This window comes from Prosopis cineraria, unplaced genomic scaffold, assembly GCF_029017545.1.
Source record: "Prosopis cineraria cultivar Desert tree isolate PC_DT_omini unplaced genomic scaffold, ASM2901754v1 PC1, whole genome shotgun sequence".
NCBI lineage: Eukaryota > Viridiplantae > Streptophyta > Magnoliopsida > Fabales > Fabaceae > Prosopis > Prosopis cineraria.
Window position 1 is genome coordinate 12,400,528 of NW_026555332.1, and position 22,919 is coordinate 12,423,446.

General features: G+C 29.2%; 2 protein-coding genes across 2 annotated transcripts; both read right to left on the minus strand.

Moving 5' to 3' along the window:
- Positions 1–2,749: 2,749 nt before the first annotated feature.
- LOC129315653 (hevamine-A-like) lies at positions 2,750–3,376 on the minus strand. Its single transcript, XM_054959567.1, has one exon. The coding sequence runs from the start codon at positions 3,374–3,376 to the stop codon at positions 2,750–2,752; it is 627 nt and encodes a 208-aa protein (XP_054815542.1).
- A 13,172-nt stretch (positions 3,377–16,548) lies between these two features.
- Positions 16,549–17,463, minus strand: LOC129315702 (acidic endochitinase-like). The gene has a single exon (XM_054959702.1). It carries the CDS (start codon positions 17,461–17,463, stop codon positions 16,549–16,551), a length of 915 nt encoding a protein of 304 aa, XP_054815677.1.
- Between the last annotated feature and the right edge of the window lie 5,456 nt (positions 17,464–22,919).

Below are 22,919 nucleotides of genomic sequence, written 5' to 3' on the forward strand. Positions count from 1 at the left end.
TTAAATATATATTACATAGAATTTGGTTCATATAAGTGATATGACTTGGTTCAAAGAGGAAAAAAAATCTTAAAAATTCAAAATTTAATATTAATAAAAAAGAAAAAATACAAAAAAAATAAATCATCTTATTTTGAAATTTTTATGTTTTGTATGATAATCTATCAAAGTAGAAGGATTTAATTTCAATGACTTATATTTAAAATATATTTAAATCAAATTATGATCATATTTTATATTTTAATTATTTAATCATATATTTTTAATGGATATTGATTAATAAAGATAAACTTTTATGAGTTTACGATCTAAGTTTGCAATCTAAATTTATATTTTTGTCATGAGTTTACTTAAAGTTACAAGTTTAACAACATTGCTCATTGCACATTCAACTGACAAGATAAAAAGTTACACAAATACGAGGACAATTTAGGACAAACAAATAAGTAAGCTAAGATGCCAAAGAAAAAAGGGAATCACATGCATAAAATAATGGAATTGTTTATTACTTCTTTTGTTAGCCAGCATCTATCCATCCAACGTTGTTATAATACATACATTATTTGCAACTAAAGCCATGTGTGTCTGATATCCATCTGATGACAAAGGATACAAAATTTGAAGTTTATGCCACTAGCTAGACACAGGCATGTGTATTATATGACTCTATTTTTATGTTCTTTATTAATTAGCTGGCCAATATCATCATCTTATATGTTGTATGACTATTTACATTGTGGATTCAACCGTTTTCCCACCTTTATAATCAGGTTTGTATACATGTCATCTTCATCGCTTTTGGCCGTACTTTAATTATTGAGAGGTGGCTTTTCTCATCAATTAAGTACTAATTATTAGATATAAGTTTTATTTTTGCTCGAACCAGCTAGCCGTTTAGCTATTATTTTTGCTCAGAGCATCCAAAAATCTTGAAATACCAAGTTTCAGAATTTTTTGGGATACTTTCGAACAAGTTCCAGATAAACAACGAAAAGCCGATAATAAATTCTAGCCAAATGTGCAATGTATACATGGACAGGGAAAACAGGGCAAGATAGAACAAAAATGAAATGCAAATCAACTTAGAAACACTTCAAATTCAATTCAAAGTTCAATCTCTATCCAACTCATTTGATGAGCAATAGTTGTATATGCCTCAAATAAACCAAGTTTAGTTTCACTATTGTAGCTAGTGACAACCTAGCTAGGCTGAATTCCTAATGATTTAAAACAAAATCAAGCTAAAATAGAGTTCAGAAAAGTTTTGGATTGAATTATCTAAGGGAGACCAAAATTAACCTATCGAATTTTTGTCTATCGTAAAGGGGCATCAATTGGGAGAGTTTCTTCTTCAGGAAGTTGCCATATAATCTGTATGACAAAGGCTTTACCAGATCTTTTAGAAACCATATATGTAATTATCTAAAGCATCCCTAGTGGAGTTAGGAAAATGAAGATCTAATGAGTGATTCTACAACCGATAAATCATCTAATGGTGTAGTGTAGTCATAATAGAATGAGGATCCTGATCTGTGTCGACTATTTGGATTTGTACTCTAGTTTGATGAAAAGAGTTGGGTCAGACAACTTTATGTTGAATTATGAAGGAATCATAAGGATTACACTCCCATTACTAAGAGTAGTCAACAAGGTCCAGATCAAGGCATTGTTGTAAGTTGTGTAGTTGGTATCCAAAAGAGCAATTTGATTTATTGAAGGAATTTCTTTTCTTCCATGACGAGTCATAATGAGACAGATTGCTCTAACACATGTAGATGGATATATCATTGCTCTTTCTAGAAATCTATAAAGGACTGAGAAATTTCCAGAGTAACATATATTATTATACAGAGATTGCTTGAAGACCACATTATACTGGTCAAGCTTAAAGGTTTAGATGACTTCTTTAACATGAAGTCTTCTAGTTGTGACTATAGACCGAATGCTTATGGTACAAGAATTGGGTCAATTTAAAGTTTGTATGGTCTAAGAAGAAGGAAGAGGCTTGTGTCTTGAATTTGGGCATCTTTAAGATGATGTGAAATCTCAATGAGGTTTTCAATTTTATTGGTGAAGAGTTCTTTTAACTAAAAAATGAAGTTGGTCATGAGTGAGGGCGAAAAAAGAATAACAGGGCTAAAAGTAAGAGGCAATGAACTATGCTGTTGCCTCATGATTATAAGCTTTCTCCTTATTTGCAAGCATCACCAATATTTCCCCTTTGTTATGATAGGACGTTTGACTGACATCGAAATAGGCTAAAGTCCTCGGATAAACTCATAAAGACTAATTATCTTTTTAATGTTTAGAGACTAATACACTAGATGAGGCATTACTTGGATTACAGTCCTTAAGCATGATAAGATCAATTAATTTGCTATCAAAATTAACTTTTATTAAGAGTAGGTGTAACATTACACTGTTTTTAAATGTTGAAAAAAAACATTATGTACAAAAAATAAATTTAGAATCTTAGACATTCTTAAACATATAATTTAACAGTAAAAGTATAAATACTCATGTCATGATGACTTTTTTATCCTCTCATATGAAATGCTATTTATGTACATTAAAACGAAGAAAAAGAAGGAAAGAAAGAAAGAAAGAAAGAACGTAATGAAACATTGCTCAAAGCGCAGGATTTATGAAAAGTATATCTTTATTTAAAGCGATATCTATTGCATGGTTGTACTCAAACATGTATAGATCGCACTCTCATGCTGGCATGTAAACATAGCTTGCTAGTTAGCTAATACATCACATCTTCCACAGATTTGGCCAAGAGACTGTTGAATCTCTTTGACACACTAGCGTCATTAATCTTAGTACTATAGCCTGTTAGCTTATCATAGTACCTATTCCAGAGCATCACCCCAACATATTTGGAAGATTCCGCCACAGTCGGAAGAACCTCAGACTTGAGATCTTCTTGTGTTATGTAACCATTGGATGCTGCAGCTGGATCATTTGACGCTACTAAGCCCAAGAACACAGACGTATCACTATCAGCAACACCTTTCTTGGCCGTCCATTTCGACCATGAATCAAGAAGCCCTGTGAAGTCGCCTCCTAAATATTCGCAGGTTTCGTATTGACCATAGAATAAAACCCAGAGATAATCTACATGACCTGTAGCGAGTGCGCTGTCAAAGGCTGTGATACTGCAACGCGGCGCTGCTGATATGTAAATCTTTCTCTCTTCTGTCGAATAACCATAGATTGCCTCCACAAGGTCGACCCATGACTCAGAGCTGTAATCAATATCTGCAATATCGATGCCATCTAAAGCCACGGCTCCGAGAGGACCTTCGTGACCGCTTAGAAAGTGACTGTAAAGATACTCTGCCAAGGAACTAGGGTCATCGACTTTGTCCATTTCGAAGGAAAGCAAGACTTGGATGCTTTTGCTTTGACAGTGTAGAATTTGCGATGCTAAGGCTTCGCAATTGTTGTTAGGACAATGGTCATTGAAATTTAAGGTTCTTGTTCTGCCTGACACGTGGAGGTATGCCAGAGCGACGATGTCGTAGAGATCAGAATCACATGCTTCTGTTACGGTGCCTTCAATCGATGCTGTGTTTTGTCCCCACTAGACGGCGATTGTGGCACCTTGGGAGGGGTTGATGAAGGAGGACACTGTGAGGAGAGAAAGAAAGAGAATGAGAACTTGGTTTTTGGAAGCCATGATGGATCGATGGTGGGAGAGTAAGATGGTAATTTTCTCGTTTGTTTAGATTCGTGTGTTCATGGTGCAATGGATGGTGCCTTTATAAAGATGACAGGGCATGGGAAGGCCTAAGGTGCCAAAAACAATTTCATAGTAATTGCAATAATAGTATTACTTACTAATTACTAATTATAACAAACACGTGTATCACATAGGGCGGTTGATGAATAACAAAATACTAACGAAACAATATAAAGAATAATTATTAAATCTCATATCCTGCAAAGTAGATGCGACAGGAATTCTTTCTTTCTTTATTTTTTTTTTGGTGTTAATAGATATTTCTTCTGATTTTATTTATAAGTCACTTCTAACATTTTTATTATAATTAAAAAAAATTTTAAATTTCATTATTTCTGTATGAAAATCTAATAAATTTTTAATTTTGCCCCTATTAAAATATACATAGTTTAAACATAAAATGCTCTAACTTTTATTAATAACCTTCTCAACATTTAATAGGGATAAAAAAGTAAGCTATTGTAACTTATTCCCTCCTATCCTTTTTATAAAATATTTTCAACTGTTTCACACATATTAAAAAAAGTTAATTTTTTTCTCAATATCATTAAAAATGTAAAGTATACTTTTATTTTTATCATTAACTTTAAATAATAATACAACTACATTAAATACCTCTACGCTAACCAAGAAGGGCTAAAATTATAAAAAATGGTTTAATTATTACAAGATGTCTTATATTTTAAATTAAAAATTACTTTTAAAAGATATTTTATAAATAGAACTGAAAAGCCTATCATTTATTTATAAATATTCTTCACCCTGTTATTTTTTTATCTCTACTAATTGTTTTCTGTGTGGATGATTTGAAGAGAATATAAAACCAACAACATGAAAATAAAAAAAAAAACATATGGATGATATCGTTTTGTTACATTCTTCCATCGAACCAATTAGAGGACAAACCGAAAAAGGACGTGTTGATAACGGCGAATGACATCATTTCTTTACATACAAACAAGTAGGATAAAAGGCTACGTGTGGCATGAACGCCACGTGTTTATTTTTAAGAATATTTGTATTTCAAGATACTTTTTTTTTTTTTGTAATTTTATGTTTTGGATTCTAGTTTGAAGTTAGATGCAAAATAATTTATTATTTTTATATGCATATAAATTAGAGTATTTAGGTTTTGAGTTAGGTTCTAAATGATTTATCATTTTTCAGATATATCAAAAATTAATTTTTATTCATTTAAAATTCAAATCTAATCATCTAAAAAGGAGTAATCAAATTATTTTATATTTTCATACAATTCTAAAATTATATTTTAGATATATAATTTGCAATGTTGCGAAATATATTTTATAAAAATACCTATATATTTGAATTTAAATTAATATCTATAATTTAAAAATTTAGGAAAAAGAATTTGTGTTTAAAATTTTATATTTATCTTGATGATTTTTGAAAATTTTGAAAGATATTTTGAAAATTAAGTTTCATATAATTGAGTGTGTGTATATGAATTCAAATTAATATATATCTATTCAAAAATTTAAAAAAAATAGTATTTAAATATTTAGATCGATCCTCATAATTTCATGGTGAATATAGTTAGGAGAGAGAGAAGGAAAATGAGAAGGTGAACTTGGTGTTTGGAAGCCATGATGTTACAACTTGGTTTTCCTTATTTGTGTAAAGGTGGCAAAAACAATTTCAAGCAATTGCGATAATATTAATTATTATTAATTACAACTACTACGTCTGTTGCCTTGTTGATAATAAAAAACGTTTAACTTGGTAGATAATAAAAAGATTAACTTTCTTTTTTTATTATAGATATTAGTTTAATAGTTAATGTTTTAAACGATTAACTTGCCTTTTTCCTGCCTCCTCACCCAACCCCACCCACACCCACACCCACACACCCACACGCCCACCTACTTTAGTTTAACTTAGAAATTTTTTAAATATCCATGATTACTTTAATCTAAATACCAATTATTTTTTTCTGATAATAGCTAAAATGAAATAAGTAATTACAATTATTTCTTTACAAATTTTTTAATCATTAAAGTCACCAAGTGATGTAAATATTAAAGATTATTTTGATTTAAGAAATGATTTCTTTTTTTATAGAAAAATGACTAAAAAAAAAAGGCAATTACAACTTTCCCCTTTGCAAATTTTTTAGTCTATGAATTCCAAAGATCAAGTTGAAAGAGGAGCGAACTAGGTATTCTGAAATACTTGAGGCATTGCTAATGGCCTAGGAGATAGGGAGAGGGTATAATTGAACACTCCTTCTTGACTATAGTATAGAATATCTTCTAAAATCTAAGTTTTATTTGGTCCAAAATATAAGATAATGGGTAATTTCTATAATTACTTTTCCAACTATATCCTATTTCATTAATTACTCATTTTGAAAAATGATGTATTGAAATTTCATTTGTAGAGCTGGGAATAAGGGTTGAGTTTGGAAGGCTGGGCTTCAAAGCCCTATTTAAATAAGGATTCGAGCTTTAAAAATAATTTTTTTTAAAGTAATTGGGTTCGAGGGCTTAGCTCTAATAAGCCTTGTAAAAAAAGACCCGAGTCCAAATTGGGGTTGCTCTTCAAACCCTATTATATTATTATTATTATTATTTTGGTAGAATACGTGTTTGAAGCCAATGACTTGCTCACCTAATCCTACACACATTATATTATTATTAATTTATTTTATTCTAAAATTAATTTAATATAATTTAATAGATATCAGTATATAGTATAAAATTTTTGATATTTTTTATTTTTCTATAATTATTATGTTTGTGTATTTATAAAAAATAAACTATTTTTTAACCCAGATTTAAATTTTATTACTAGACTTCTAAATGTGTGTTATTTAATTTCTAAAAAATTATAAGGATCTTGATTTTTTTAATTTTAAAATATTTTAATTAATGTCTAATGCTTAATTTTATTTTAATTTTTTTTATTTTTAAAACAAGGCTTGGAACTCCAACCCTGAGCCTTTCATATAAGAGCCAAGCTTGAGAAATGAAGCTAAAAAAGAAAAATCAAGCTTTAGGGCTTGAGACCTTAGGGACCTGACCCACCCATATTCCCAACTCTATTCATTTGTCATTATTAAAGCACTTATATCATCAAGTAGTTACCAATGTCCTATATTATGGTTTAGAGGGACTATTAAAATATTAATATTTTAATAAGATATTATTAAACAAATATATTATTTTAAATTACTTTTTAGTATTAGTGTCAATAATAGTGATTCCATAATCACCCAACAGTTAGTCAAAAGTAGTTGGTTAAACTGAAATTTTAGTCTTTTACATGAAAAAGAAATAACATCCTTATCTAGGTAATTATTTATAATTTAGAGAACTTAATCACTATTAATTTTTTTATATTTGATACTTATTTGTAATTTTTTGGGTCTCTTTCTGTAATTTTTGAAATACTTTTCATTAATTTTTTTGTCAATTAATGGTCATAAGATACTTTGATCTCCCCTCTATTTTACTTTAATTATAGATACCCCTTTCTATTTTTGAAGCTTATATGAACTTCCCCTAGTATGAATAGCTACAAAATGCAAATGTTTCTTTTATTTTAAAGATTTCATTTCCAACCACCCAATGGTTAGTTCACCATTAAATTATATGTTGGACCAAAGTGCACCTTTTTAAATATAAATATTGTCTAAAAATCATTCAAATTATCCAAAAAAATTAATGCATGTATAATAAGAATATATATTTTATATTTTTCATTTTTTAAACTTATTTACTTATTATTTTTAAACAAACATTAAATACATAAATCAGTTAAAAATTAAAATAATATTTCAAAAACAAAATTAAAACATAATGAAATAACAATTTTTGGCCTAAAAATAAAATAAGGATTTAATATAATAAATTCCTTAATATAATTTATGTTTATTTTTTAATTTCATTAATTTTAAAAAAATAAATTATTTATTTAAATAACCACATACTTAATTATTTAAATTTTTTGATATTGGAAAACAATCAGTCCCTCTGTCTAAAAATGCAAGATATTTTTAAATGTACTTTTTTAAGAAGTGTCTTTATTAAATAAATACATTTATATTTATTTTAAAGTAAAATACTCTATTAAATAGGGATAAATATAAAAATATATTGTTAGTTTAAAGACAACTACTATTTTATTGGGGAGCATGATTATAAGGGCAAATTAATATTATTAAAACTTTTAAAATAATTAAAAATAAAAAATTAAGTATTTTAGAATCTTCAATAAAATATTCCTAATGATGTTAAAAATTAGAATAAAGTGTATGTTTTTTAAATAGAGGGAAGATCCATGTAATATTAGCAAATAGCAAAACAGAAAGGAGGTGATTGTATTTTACTCTTACTTTTACCGATGGAAGCACAAAGGGAAATATTACACATAAAATGTTTTTTAAATCGCATACATTAGTTCATGAACTTATAATTTAAGGATAAAATTATCCCTAATTTTTCAGTATAAAAGGAAGAAAATAAGTTGGAAATTATTATGTCAAGTGAATTGCAAATCAAATAAAATTAGGGCCTGTTTAATAAAAAAAAAATATCTTCCTCAGTCCTTCACTAAATGTTCTACGCGCCATTGCTTTGCCTTTTGTCTCAATTATTGTCCCATGGGGTCTACTCTCTTTTGATAATTAATTATTATGTTTCGACAGAATATTAATTTTAAATAATTACTTTTTTTAATTTTATTTATAAATTATATTTTAAAAAATTTATTTAATTTCATTTATAAGTTACAAAGCAACTTTTTAATTAATAGTTAAAATGTATTTTTAAAATTATCTTTCATGAAAGAGAAAAGGTAACATAATATTATTTTTTGTATTTATTATATAGAAGCATATTTAAAATTTTACACTTTTATTTTTGTATATTTTTTTATATTAATATTAATTAAATTGATAAAAAATAATTTATAAAAATAACCGAAAGAGTAATAGTTATTAATAGAACATACTGTCCGTGCAAAACGTGCATTAATAAGCGGGTTTGGCTTTTTTTTTTTTAATGTTAAAGATAAAGTTGAACGCACAGTTGACGTAGCATATTAATTTTTTAATGATATTTATTGATGGATATTTTTTAATTGTAGAGCAAAAAAAAAAAGGTGGCCATGGATCCGGCATGCAAACATTGAATAATAATAATAAGCATGTGAATGTTTAAACTGTTCAACTTTATATTTATTCATGAATGTACAATAGGAAAATAAAAAAAATGATAATAAAATTCTCTTAAATTATAAATAATAATCTGATCATAGTTTCACTAAAATTTTTAAGGACTTTTTTGTTAACAAATTTTAAATTAAAAAGACTAGTTTACTCTTATTAATAAGTTGTGATTTATTATTTAATTTTTATTATTTTTTGAATAAAATTTATTATTTCTTAAATAAAAGTTATAATTAGAGCTTTTTATTTTAAAAACTTAGTTTTAAATAACCAAAATTACATTTGATAAATTGTAATTTCTTGTTCAATTTTTATAATTTATAAAATAAAAGTTGTTATTACTTAAGTAAAAGTTGTTATTAGGGCTTATTATTTTTAATAAGGATAAAATGATCCTCTCACTTTAAAATTTATTAATGCAGATGTCTCTAAAAATTGCAATATAATTATGATATTTTGAGAGATCAAATTGTTATTTGTATAATTTGAGAGGATTTTATTGTCTTTTTACTCAAATTTATTCAAATACATAGGTCAAGCTGGAATTACTTTCTTTAATGTTACAAGGTAATACGTGTTAGATCGGCGCCAGACTCGGAAATTTATTGTAAGTTATCATTTCTTTTTAAATATTCCTCACCTTGTTGTTCTTAATTTTTTCTCTAATTATTTTCTACATGTGTGATTTAATTTGAAGAGAATAGAAAACCAACAACATGAAAAAAAAAAAAACATATGGATGATATCTTTTTGTTACATTCTTCTATGGAATCAGATCAACAAAGAAAACTAGATGACCCAAAAAAGAAAGAAAAAGAAAAAGAAAAGGAACATGTTCATAACCGCAAATGACATTTCAACTAAGGGTGTCAAATTTGTGAATTTAAATAAACTTGTGACGAAAAGATAAATTTGGATTACAAATTTAAATAATAAATTCATAAGACCTTACCTCTATTAATAAACAGCCATTAAAAATATATGATTAAATAATTAAAATATAAAATATAATCATAATTTAATTTAAATAAATTTCAAATATAAATTATATAAAACATAAAAATTTTAAAATGGGCAACTTATTTTTAGTAATTTTTGTTTTTTATTAATATTAGTTTTTGTTTTTTAAATTTTTTCTTTTAATTCTAAACCAGGTCCTATCACTTGTATGAATAAAATCTACATAACATATACTTAATTAACTCCCTCAACTTGGCAAAAAAAATCAACAAGTTTAATAAGTTTAATTAAGTTTTTATATAACCAAAATTTATAAGTTAGTTGGTATATGATTTTATAAGTTAGAAATGTAAAAATGGTAAATTTGCAAATTTAACTAAAACTTTGTATCTAGTTCGAGTTTATGAGTGAGTTGATACGATTTTATGAGCTAAAAACGTAAAAACATTAAATGCGAAGAATTTGATAACTATGATTTTAATAATACCAGAAGAGAGAATTAGTTTTATCTTAAGAAATCCTAAGACAGGATCAGATGTCCTTTATAATAGGAGAATTGATAATTAGATCATAAAAGTCTAATTTAATTATAATTAGATTTTAAAAAATTTCTACTAAAAATGAGTTACAAATATCAATTTAGACAGTTATAAATATGAGAATTTCAGTTTAGATAACTAAAAATTGAAAGTGAGTATCTTATTTGTAATTAAAATTTTTATATTTTCAAGTGTTTAAATATATATTTTTAACTATTTGACAAAAATATTCTTGGAACTTTACTATTATTAAATTGATATATTAAGACATGGGTGACATTCCGACTGGATGATAGGAGTGAGGAGTCAAGGGAAAATTTACTAAAGCTACCCTTTTACTAAAAATCCTCATTTTCAATATTTTTATAATAAAATGAAAAATTGAATTGCAAATTAATGCTTCGTAAGTTACAATTTTGGAAAAATAAGTTCAAAAGAGGAACATGAATTGCAAATTAATTCTTAGCAAGTGGCGAATCCAGAAAAATTAGTACCAAATCACTGGAAGTAACAAAATTTGACGACTGAAATCTTTTTTTTTTTTCAATTATAAAAAGATAAATGCGTATTTGTGAGTATCAAATTAATACTTAGGAAATCGAAAATAAAGAAAATTAGCATTACACATCATTGAACGTGTGACAAGTAAAATTTTTAGTTTTTCACTATAAAAAGAAGAAAATGAGTTTTAAATTAATGTTTAGAGAGTTGTAAATCAAAGAAAATTATTATCCAACAGTTTGAAGTAGAAGAAATTTGATGAGTTCAATTTCCCTTTTTCATTCTAAAGAGAGGAATATGAATTGTAAATTATCATCTAGCAAGTTGCAATTGTGAATGGGAAAATATATGAATTCGCTGCCAGTGATAAAAAATATAATCCAACATGTTGAATTTATATTTTTTCTATTGTAAATGGAGAAGAATGAGGTGCAAATGACTCTTTAAACATAGTCATAAAGGAGATATACTAGAATGGAATATTTTCTTATCAATAAAAGAATCAAATCTCTAGAACTATCAAGTTAAAATATAATGTTGGAGTCGTTTCCAGTTATTTAATACAAATTTTTCTTAAATTGAACTTACTGCATATTAATTTAAAACTTATATATTTATCTTTTTAGCATGGAAAACGAAAATTGTACCTTTTAGAGTTTCTGTCACTTCAAGTGATTTGATATATTTTTTTTTATTTGCGACTAATATTCATCTTTTTATATTGAGAATACAAATGTATACTCGTAATATTTTGTTATTTCTATTAATTCGAAACAACTTTTTCTTACTTTAATTTTTTAAGCATTCCTTTGCAACCTTGATATTGAAATAAAAATGGAAATTTAAGCTGTCAAAGTTTCTTTTTTTGTCAATTGCATTGATTTCATATTAATTTTCCTTGATTTGTAACTTACAAAATCATTAATGTGCAACTTATATTCGTCATTGAAAAATTGAAAATGAGGGAGTTTTAGTAAATAGATTATAAGATAAAATTTCTCTTAATCCAATCATTAAAAAAATCTTTAGTAGTCCGGATTTGTGATTTTTTTAATAATCCCAAATTTATTTAGTACTAAAATAGGACAAATTTTATGGGCTGGTTCTCAAATGTCATTCCCCTTTTTAATTATTCTAGTTAATAAGCTATTCAACTGAATAAAACAAAACGAACGATGACATCATTAATTACTTATTGCACATTCAACTGACAAAAAAAATTACACATATACTAGGACAATTTAGAAAAAACAGACTAATAATAAGCTAAGATGCCAAATATTAAAAAAAAAAAAGCAGGGGATCACATACATAAATATAATGGAATTGTTTACTTCTTCTGTTTGCCAACATCTATCCATCCAACATTATTATAATTGTACATTATTTGCAGCTAAAGCCATGTGTCTGTGGTCACCATTTGATGACAAAGGATAAAAATATTGAAGTTCATCCCGCTAGCTAGCCACAAGCACGTGTATCATATGATTCTATGTTCTGTAATTAGCTTGCCATTATCATCTTATACATCTATGACTATATATTTACATGACATGTCATCTTCATCGCTTTCGGCCGTCCTTTATTATTATTATTTTTTAATATATAGAAAAGTGTATCAAATCAACTTAACAATTACAACGAGTAGAAGTCAAAGTTAATTGTCTCTCATCATCCACCACCTTAATACAATAAGAGGGTGGTTGATCAAATGTTTGCCAACCACCTAAAAAAACACAAAGCATACCTAGCCAAAAGTGAGAGCAAACATTAGCTTCTCTAAACATTAAGTTAACAGTAACAGGCCACTCCATATTCAAAAAGATTCTGGCCTGTTCAATGATGTCTCTGTAGGGGTGATTGTCAACAATGCTTCTAAACAAAAGGTTAATAAATTTAGCACAATCCGTGAACACGTTTATTCTTCGAAAACACTTATCCCAGTACATTTTGTAATCCATACATTATACCCAGCATCTTTGTAATTGCAATGGGGCAGGCTCCAACGCATGCGTAAAACCTGCAATCCATTCTACCTGATTACTACTTATAACTCCCCCACACTTGCTAATATCTCCTTGTATAGACCCATCTATGTCTAGCTTAACTGTTCTTTATTATCTAGAATATTCTCCAAATATATTATATCATTATTGTGTATATATCTTAGTCATTATTAAAAATTATTATGTGATATTATTATATAATTATTAGTCATTATTGTGTTGTCTATTTCTTAGTGTATATATTGTACCCTTTAGATTAATGGATATGACATTTTTTAATATTTCTCTAGTTTATCTCTCTTGTCTCTAATAGCTTACATTTCCAACTCTGGTCAACACCATTGATCGTGATATCTCTTACTATTTTTCCTTAGCGTCTAAGACATTTGTGAAATATACAGATCTCACTTTACTTTTTGAAGGGTAGTAAAACCAGAACCTGTACTAGCCATATCCTCCTCATCAAGCAGCTTTTTACACCTATCACACCCAATGTCCCAACATATATAACCAAAGAGTAAATCCCATCGTACCTGTTTTTTGAATTCCTTACCAGCATCGTTCTTTAGGTTCAAAGGGATCCACTCTTCTCTGCCAAGAGTCGTGAATTTACTCCAGTGTTCTGTAACGCACGAGCCATTTCCATCTCCCAATTGCGTGTGGACAGTCTACGAGAAGTGAGAGGTGGTTTTCTCATCAAGTATTAATTGCCAGATACAAGTTTTATTTGTTACTTAAAATCTCATGGAATACCAAGTGTTAGAATTTTCTGGACACTTTCGAACAAGTTTCAGACAAACAATGAAAAAACTGATAACAAAATATTCTAGCCAAAATGAAATGAAAATCAATCTAAAATGGAACAAAAATGAATATAAACTTAGAAACACTTCAAATTTAATTCAAATTTCAATCTATCCAACTCTAGCTGCGAGACTAAATTTGATGAGCAATAGTTGGTGTATATGCCTCAAATAAACTAAGTTTCCCCACTGGCAACCTCGGTCGAATCCGTAAGGAGTTAAAATGAAATCAAGCTAAAATGGAATTCAAAATTTAATAAACAACAACAAAAGTTTTGGATTGAATTATATAAGTGTGTCCTAAATTAACATACTCTAATTTTTGTGAGTCATTGTCTTGCTGCGTCTACAATGTCATCCTCTTCTCTTAATTGGTATGGGGTTATGTCTAAGTTTATCGCTTTGGTTGAAATCATTTTCTATGATTTAAGTATGAGTTTGATTGATCAAGAACAAACAATTCCAACAACGTATTGTTTTATAGAGATTGCTTGAAGACTACTTTGGTCAAGTTTAGAGGTTTGCACGGCTTTTTTAGCATGAGGTCTTCTAGTCGTGATTAAAGACTGAATGCTTATGGTAAAACAATTGGGTCGATGGTAAAGGTTGTGATATGGGCTAAGAAGAGGAAGGTTTGTATCTTGAATTTGATCGAGCATCTTCAAGATTATGTGAAATCTTAACTAGATTTTCAATTTTGTTAGTGAAGGTTCTTAGCATATTCGAAGCACGAACTTCGCCTCTCCCTCGTCTTCTTTCGCACACGGGGCAAACACGTCGGCCCTTCGTCTCTCGACCGTGACCTGAGTTGAATTGGCTTAGCTTGTTCCGCGACCGGTTTCTTCTAGAGGCTTTACTTCTCCTTCAGAACCCTTTCTTAATCCGCAAATGGTGGAGGCATGTATTGGTCTTCGACAAAGAATGTTCTTGAACATCTTAGCCGTCATCCGTGAACGATTGTGAGTCTTTTGCTGCTTATCCATGAACGGTCATCCCCTTTTTGGGCCTATTTTGGTCTCGAGTTTGTTTTGCATAGTTTAAAGCCCATTAACTTGCTCCTTTTTCTTGATTTCCCAATAAATTCAACAAATGAGGAAATGATACTTGATTTCTCCCAATTAAAAGCCAAAATTGATTATTTTGAGTGATAAAATACATCAAAAAAGTGACAGTTAAAATGCTTATCTGTTTATAAGTGACAGGTAATGATCGCTGTTGAAACAGTTAAAATACTCATGATTATAAGGTTTTTCCTTACTTGCAAGTATTACTTGGATTACAGTCTTTCAAGACTTATCTTTTATGTTTTGTTTGGATGGAGAGAAAGCATGAAAGGAAAGAAAATGTAGGAGGAAGATAAGAGAGCAAACAAATTTTCTCCCATTTTGATGACAAGAAAAAAAAAAATAAGAAGGAAAAAGTAAGAGAGAAAACAAGGTGTGGGACCTATCATATTTTCTCCCCAAAATTTATCTCCATACACGAAGATGTTTTGTAAGGAAAGCTGTTGCTCCATATCTGCCCTTCTCTTTCATCCTTCTTCCCTCTCTCTCTCTCTCTCACTCTCACTCACACACGCACGCGCGCGCGCACATCCCGCACTCTTCTTCTGCACCCTCAGATCAGTTATATGTGTCTCACCAATTAAAGCTATGCTCCACTGGATGCACATTTGCGTTTTTCCACCGGTCCTCAAAGTTCTAAATGCTTATGTTATAAATTATATGTTAATATTAATGCATTTATTTAGTAGAATCTGGTGATTAAAGAGATCGGTTCCCAGGAATGTTTCTAATTCTAATAATACTAGTGGACTGGTGATGGAGAAGGGCAAAGTTTATAATTTTTTATGTTATTTTACTATATTTAATTTTAATAAATTATCCACTGTTAATTTTGTAAATAGAAAATATATATTTTTAACTAATTTATTTTGTTTTAAAATATAATAACATGAAAATATATTCTTTAATAAACAATTTGATTTTAATTTATTTTGATGAATTTAATTTTAATATAATTTTTTCTGTCAATTTATTATTATAAATATAAGTATAAAAAACACGATATATTTTCACACAAGGGTATTAGCAATTCTAATATTTGCTCATTTTCTTTTTTCTCTTTTTTCTTCTGTTAATCCAAACACAAGGATATATGATATTTTCTTCTTAACTTTCTCTTCTTTTTATTTTCTTTTCTCTCATGTTTTTTTTTTCTCAATTTTTCTTTCTATCCAAACAAAAGGTCAATATTTACAGACTGATATCCTAACATGGCCCAAGATCAATGTTGTAAATGAGGCCTTGGATTACAATCTTTAAACATGATAATTAAACTCAGTCTTTATAAGTTTTTGATGTCCTTTTCTTTAACCTTTTAGGTTTTTTGCTGTAATATTTTAGGCAACTAATAGTCAAAGTTAATTTTTTTTAAAAGTAAAGGTGGCATTATATTGCACTGTTTTTTAATATTAAAGAGGAACATTATACCAAAAATGAATTTAGGGTTCTAGATATTCTTGAATCTATAATGTAAGGATGAAATTGCTTTAACCCTATATTTTAAATATATACATATGTGCTAATGACTTTTTTGTCCTTTCATGTTAAATGCTATCTGTGTAAATTAAAACGAGGGAAAAAAAAACAAAGAAAGAACTTCATGAAACATTACTCAAATATAATTTATAAAAAGCAGATCTTTATTTAAGCGATACCTATTACATGGTTGTAGTCAAACATGTATAGGTGGCATTTACATGCTAGCATGCAAACCTAGATAGCTCGTACATCCCATCTTACGCAGATTTGGCCAAGAGACTATTGAATCCCTTTGACCCAGCAGGGTCAATCTTAGTACTATAGCCTGTTATCTTATCATAGTACCTGTTCCACAGCATCACTCCACCATATTTTGGAGATTCCTTCACGATCGGAAGAACCTTAGAATTGAGATCTTGCGGTTTTATGTAACCATAGGATGCTGCAGCCGTATCATTTGACGGTACTAAGCCCAAGAACACAGAGCCATCGGCTACACCTTTCTTGGACGTCCATTTCGACCATGAATTAATAAGCCCTGTGTAGTCGTCATTTCCTAAATATTCACAGCTTTCGTATTGGCCGTAAAATAAAACCCAGAGATAATCTACATGACCTGTAGCAATTGCACTGTCGAAGGCTGTGATACTGCAACGTGGGGATGCTGATATGTAAATCTTTTTGTCCTGGGTCGAATAACTATAGATTGCCTCCACAAGGTCGACCCATGGCTCGGAGCTGTAATCAATATTTGCAATATTGATGCCATTTAAGGTCACCGCTCCTAGAGGGCCGTCTTGGCCACTAAGAAAGTTATTGTAAAGATACTCTGCCAAGTAATCGGGTGCAGCGACATTGTCTATTTCGACAGAAATTAAGACTTGTTTGCCTTTGCTTTGACAGTGTTGAATTTGCGATGCTAGGGCTTTGCATTTTTCGCTAGAACAGTGGTCAGCGAAATCTAAGGATCTTGTGCTTCCCGACACATGCAGGTACGCCAGAGCGACGATGTCGTAGAGATCTGAGTCACATGCTTCTGCTAAGGTTCCTTCCTTCGATGCAGTGTTTTGTCCCCAGGACACGACGATTTTGGCACTTTGGGATGGATTGATGACGGAGGATACTGTGAGGAGAGAAAGAAAGAGAATGAGAACTTGGCTTTTGGAAGCCATGATCGATCGATGGTGGGAGGGTATAAGATGGTGATTTTCTTGTTTGTTGAGGTTGGTGTGTTCATGGTGTAATGGATTTTGCCTATTTATAAAGATGGGGCATGCTGCATGGGAAGGCCAAAGGCAATATTATTAATTACTAATTATAACAACCACGTGTATTGTATGGGGCGATTAATAAATAAAAATATTAATGAAATAATATAAAAACTCAAATAAATCGAAGTGAAATTCTTGTATAGACCATGGTCATCACCTCATGTATGAGCTGACCAATGAAATTGAAACGCCTCAACTATTTTTAACATATCTGGCAGCTTACATGTTATCTTTTAAATTATACTCCCTCCCTTTCAAATTATAAAATAATTTTTTTAAAAAAAATTGTCTTAAAAAATAAGACAATTTGAGAAAAATAATATTTCATTAATAATATTTTTTTATTATTATCCTTTAAATGGAGGGAGAATTGTAGATGATAGAAAAAGTGGTGTGCACGCATCGTCCTTGCATGAAAGGGGGAACTGAGATGAGTTTTCGCTGTTCAACCATACCTCCTTTCCTCTTCAAGCGATGAGCTTCGCTCCTTCTCCAATTCTCCCGCTTTACCCTTCTCTTTTAAGTTGAGAGTTTTTTTTTAACTCCATATCAGCCTCTTTTTTTTAAACTATTAAAAATTAGACCAGTTATTGAACCAGACTAGACATTAATTAATGGTTCATTGGTCAAATTATAGTTGAGCTGGTTGACATTAAATTAATATATTTTTAATTTATGTATCATAATTAATAAGAAATGCATTTAAAAATCAAGAAAGATGTTGATAGAATGATAAAATATTAGACATTTTTTAACAGCATGTTTAAGCTAAATTAAAAAGGTCAAGTTTTTATTTTTTTTTTAATTTGGTTCAGTTTTTGATAAATGGCAATTTTATATACTTTTATCCTTTTAATTTAGACTTTTAAATATTTATTTGAGGCTAACTAAGTTTAATTAGATATTATTTAATTTTTATTAACCAATATTCAGTTTTGAAATTTTAGCTAACTAAATATTTAATTTTAAAATATAAATGATATCTTTAATATTTGTACGCAGGTGCTATTTAATTTTATTTTATTTGTGCAGATTTTCTAGATTCAATTTAAAAGATATTGATAAAGAATATTTTAGATAAGAAGAACATGAGCATACTTGAAAATCAAATCAAGAATTAAATATTTAAAACTTTGTTTATATTTATTTTAGGTTTTTTAGTACAGTTTTTAATTAGGGTTATTTAGAGTAGTTTTGTTATTTTATTAAATTATTAAGTTTTATTTATAGAAGGAGACGCACGCTGCACGCATCACCTGATAGATTATATATTTGTAAAGGAAGGAACGTACAGGAAAGAGACGACTTGGACGAAAAAAAAAAAAGAATCAGAGGCGACGCTGCTGTTTTGTTCTTAGTTTTATGAAGAGCTAATTTTTTTTAGTGTGATCAATCACAAACCATGATCCTAAATTTTGATCAGAGTCTTTAATATTTAAAAAATATTTTATTCTAGCTTTATTTTAATTTGCTCTTCTTTTCTCTACCTCTAAATTTTATGCTTTAATTATTATTGTTGATTAGAGTAGTTTTACTGCATAATTTTTGAGTTATAAATTTTGTCTGAGGTTTTACTTGCTATAATTGATTGATATAGTAACTTAAGAATAATTTAATTTGGCTTGAGTGATTACTCATGCTTTGTTTTTGGTGTGGCTAACATAAAACAGTTATCAAGTTGTGGATTAAGGGAGATCTCAATTAATCTATAACTTAATTTTTTGCTTAATTCTTGAATGATAATTTGAGAAATATATAATAAAATCAGAATAATAAAGTTAAATAAAATTTATTTAATTTGTGGACGAGGAAGATTAAATTTAAGTGATTGGGTTGTGATTGATTGCACTGCTTGTACTTGATAATTTTCTTAGTTGAATTTTCTCTATTTATTTAATTCTATTTTAGTTTTAATTTTATCATAAAAAACCCCCCATTATTTGCCTTTTCATAACCATAATTCAAATAATTACTCTATTGACTCTTAGAGAGATGACTTAGGTTGAGCTTTACTGCAAAATTTAGTTTTTATTAATTTTAATGCTATTTGATAGTAGTGTTAGTTTTTCAAGGGAACCAGTCCGGATTTTATCTTATTTTACCATTCATTGGTCTGTTCTCTAATGGTCGATTTTAGAGTATCAACCGAACCAAACCAAGAATCGGTTTTCACTTCAATCGGTTGAATTAGTCTGTTCAGTCTGGTTTTTAAAACCATGCTGATTAAAAAAAATTAAGGACCAAAAGTAATATTTTCTCAAATGGTTTTCTCGTAGCAGGTGAGCCTCCACTCAACTGTTATGCATAAACTAGAAATATAAGATGTGGAAATTTCGTATTCCACGTATGTTTGCATTGTGTATTTGCCACATCAAATATGATAAGCCAATCCAACTCCAAGCAAAAGTACAAACATGTGGGAACAAAGCAAATGTCCGAAGGATTTCCCTTTCAATGCAATTAAACAAAACGACTATTATTAGAAACTGCCAAAACAGGACCTTCTTCGGGTCCCCTGGGCCCTAGCTCGTTCCTCGTCCATATGCATGCATGGCCCTAGAATAATCGACAAAGCAGTTTTTCTCTACACCACTTTTCGTTGCAAATTATAATTAATCTACTTTCAAAATTATTAGAATCAAATTGTATTTTTACTCCTTAATATTTGCTCAAGAGCGTATGATGTAAACATATATATATATATATATATATGTATGTATAATATAAACTTACATGTGGTGTAATTTCTCCTTTCAATGTATGAAAATGATGCATTTGGCACTCTATTGTTAAAAAGTTATCCTTAACTGTTAATTTAAAAATTGCAAAAAAAAAATCTTAAAATTACACATTCATATTGTATAAGAAAATTAATATAAATTACGTCTCCTAAAATACATAGTAATACAAGGATGCAAATGTTATTTTTTACCTATATGCAAAAGACTAAAATATAATTTTGACTAATCACTTTAACCAGCTACCAAGTAAATAAAATATATATCACAATTGTTGACAACAACACCAATGACTAATTAAAATATTTTTTTGACAAATAATCTTTCACATACAATTTATAAGTTAAATTTTTATATTTACACATTCTCTATAAATTTACAATTTAACTACTGTATTTATTAATTATAAATGAACATATTTTTTACACTAGTTGTAAATTTTTGAAGGAGGACTTATAAATTTTGGATGATGACTTATAAATTATTATCTCATTATCTTAAGGACTTAATCAATATTAATTTTCTTATAAAGTACTTAGTCATAACTTTTTTGGGTTATTTTTTGTAATTTGTGGGTCCACTAACGATTAAAATTAACTTTTTTAACAAGTATCCATTGCCTGATTTTCAAATGTTGAAGAAAAAAAATCACATCACATATAAGTTAACTATACCGAACATTCATGACCAAATAGTTAAAAGGAAAAAATGCTCTTTAATCTAAATTATTATTACAGAGTTCATTGTTGAAGGAATTCAAGTTTATCAACTCACATTGTAATGCCTTCCAAGCTTACAACAAGTAATTCCATAGAACACATGTATTATTTTCTATTTGCCAAACAATTCTTATCTGAAAAGCAATATAATATCTCGACCCGCAAACTACAAAACAAAAGGCAAATGTTAGAAATAACCAAAAGACATTAATAGAAGAGGAATCCGAATATCACGAGACGGACGATGTTGGTCCCCTGACATTGACAAGTTGCTGGAGAATGATCCTAGAATCACTAAACCACAAAACTTCACATTTAATACGAAACAAAGGAAATTAAAAGAAACAACCCAAAATTTCACAATCAACCATTTTAATTTGGTCCCCTGCATAGTTGCTGCTAGCATGTGGTCCCAGAATAACTGGCTACAAAGCTTCACCTTTAACACGTGCAACAATTAAAGCAATCTAGCTCGTCATTCATAAATTATTTTACTTGACTTGTTAATCCTTGAGAAGACTTGATCAATCAGTTTATCCAAATTTATGGAGTAACCTCGCTTATTAATTCATTAACTTTTATTGTTAATTCCCTAACATTACATGTGTATTTGGCCACTATTTTTTTAATGTTGAAATTGAGGCTATTTTGGTCTTTCCATCATTTAAATTAATTTCATTTCATTCTTCTTGGACTAAATTAAAATTTCAGATTTTAATGGGCCTTCTGTATAATTATGTCACATCCTTTGTCCTTTGTTAAAATTCTCCCAAAAAGAAATCAAACACCCACACCCTTCACACATTAACCAAAGTGTGGTCTTGCCTAGTCTACCAAAAAAAAAAAAGTGTGGTCCACGGAAAAAAGAAGAGATCCAATATTTAAGAGAGAGAAACATAAGAGAGAAAGGTCCAACGAACCATGACAATAGAGGATGAGACATAAGAGAGAGAAAAGGGCAGAGAAGAAAAAGGAAAACGATCAATGCACTTTAACTATGAGAAGCCAGAATTTGGAGCTTTGGTTTAAATGAGCTTTTAGGTTGGAAGCTCACCTTGAATTGCGTACTGGGCTTCCCCCCCCCCCGGGGGGGAACACCCTAAGGCTACGGCCACTAAAAGCTCTTCCAATGGAAATCCCAATATAGCCTAAGTCTTCTGTAATAACCATATGACCCATTAAGATAAAGTGCTCTATGGTTTAAGCCCACATTAAAATCAAGTTGATCCATTACATACTATTATAAAAGAGACATCAAGGAGCGCTTTGAAACTGCTCCACATATAGGCCCTCTCCTTATATACAGGAGCACGCTCCAATAGGTGAACCTATGACAAGAGAGCTTTCGGGTAGACGCGCTCCTATAGATCTATACTTAGCTCTCCTATAGGTAAATAGCTATAAGAGCGCTTCCAGGTAGAAGCACTCCCATCGCTTTATTTGTCTTTTTAATATATTTATTTTTATTTACAATGCTTCATGTTTCATAGATTTATTTGCAATATTTTAAAATTAAATAACCCAACAATAGCAGTAGTAACAATAGCAACAACAAGTCTTATCATACTAAGTGGAGTTTGCTACATGAATTGAATGACATTATTATGCACTATCCTTAATCAAGCTTTTAATAATATTGTTTACCACAAGGTCTTATTCAAAAATTTTCATGACTTTTCTCTTTGATCTTCCTCTAACCCTATTTACAAGGTTCAAGACTATCTATTCCACTGTCCTAACTAGTGTTGACTCTTACAACCATATTTATATACATGGCCAAACTATCTTAAATGATTTTCTATCATTTTTTTCCCAATAGATGCTACATCCACATTTTTTTATATATGCTTATTTTAGATTTTATCTTTTTGTGTGTGTTCGATGATCTATCTTAATATTC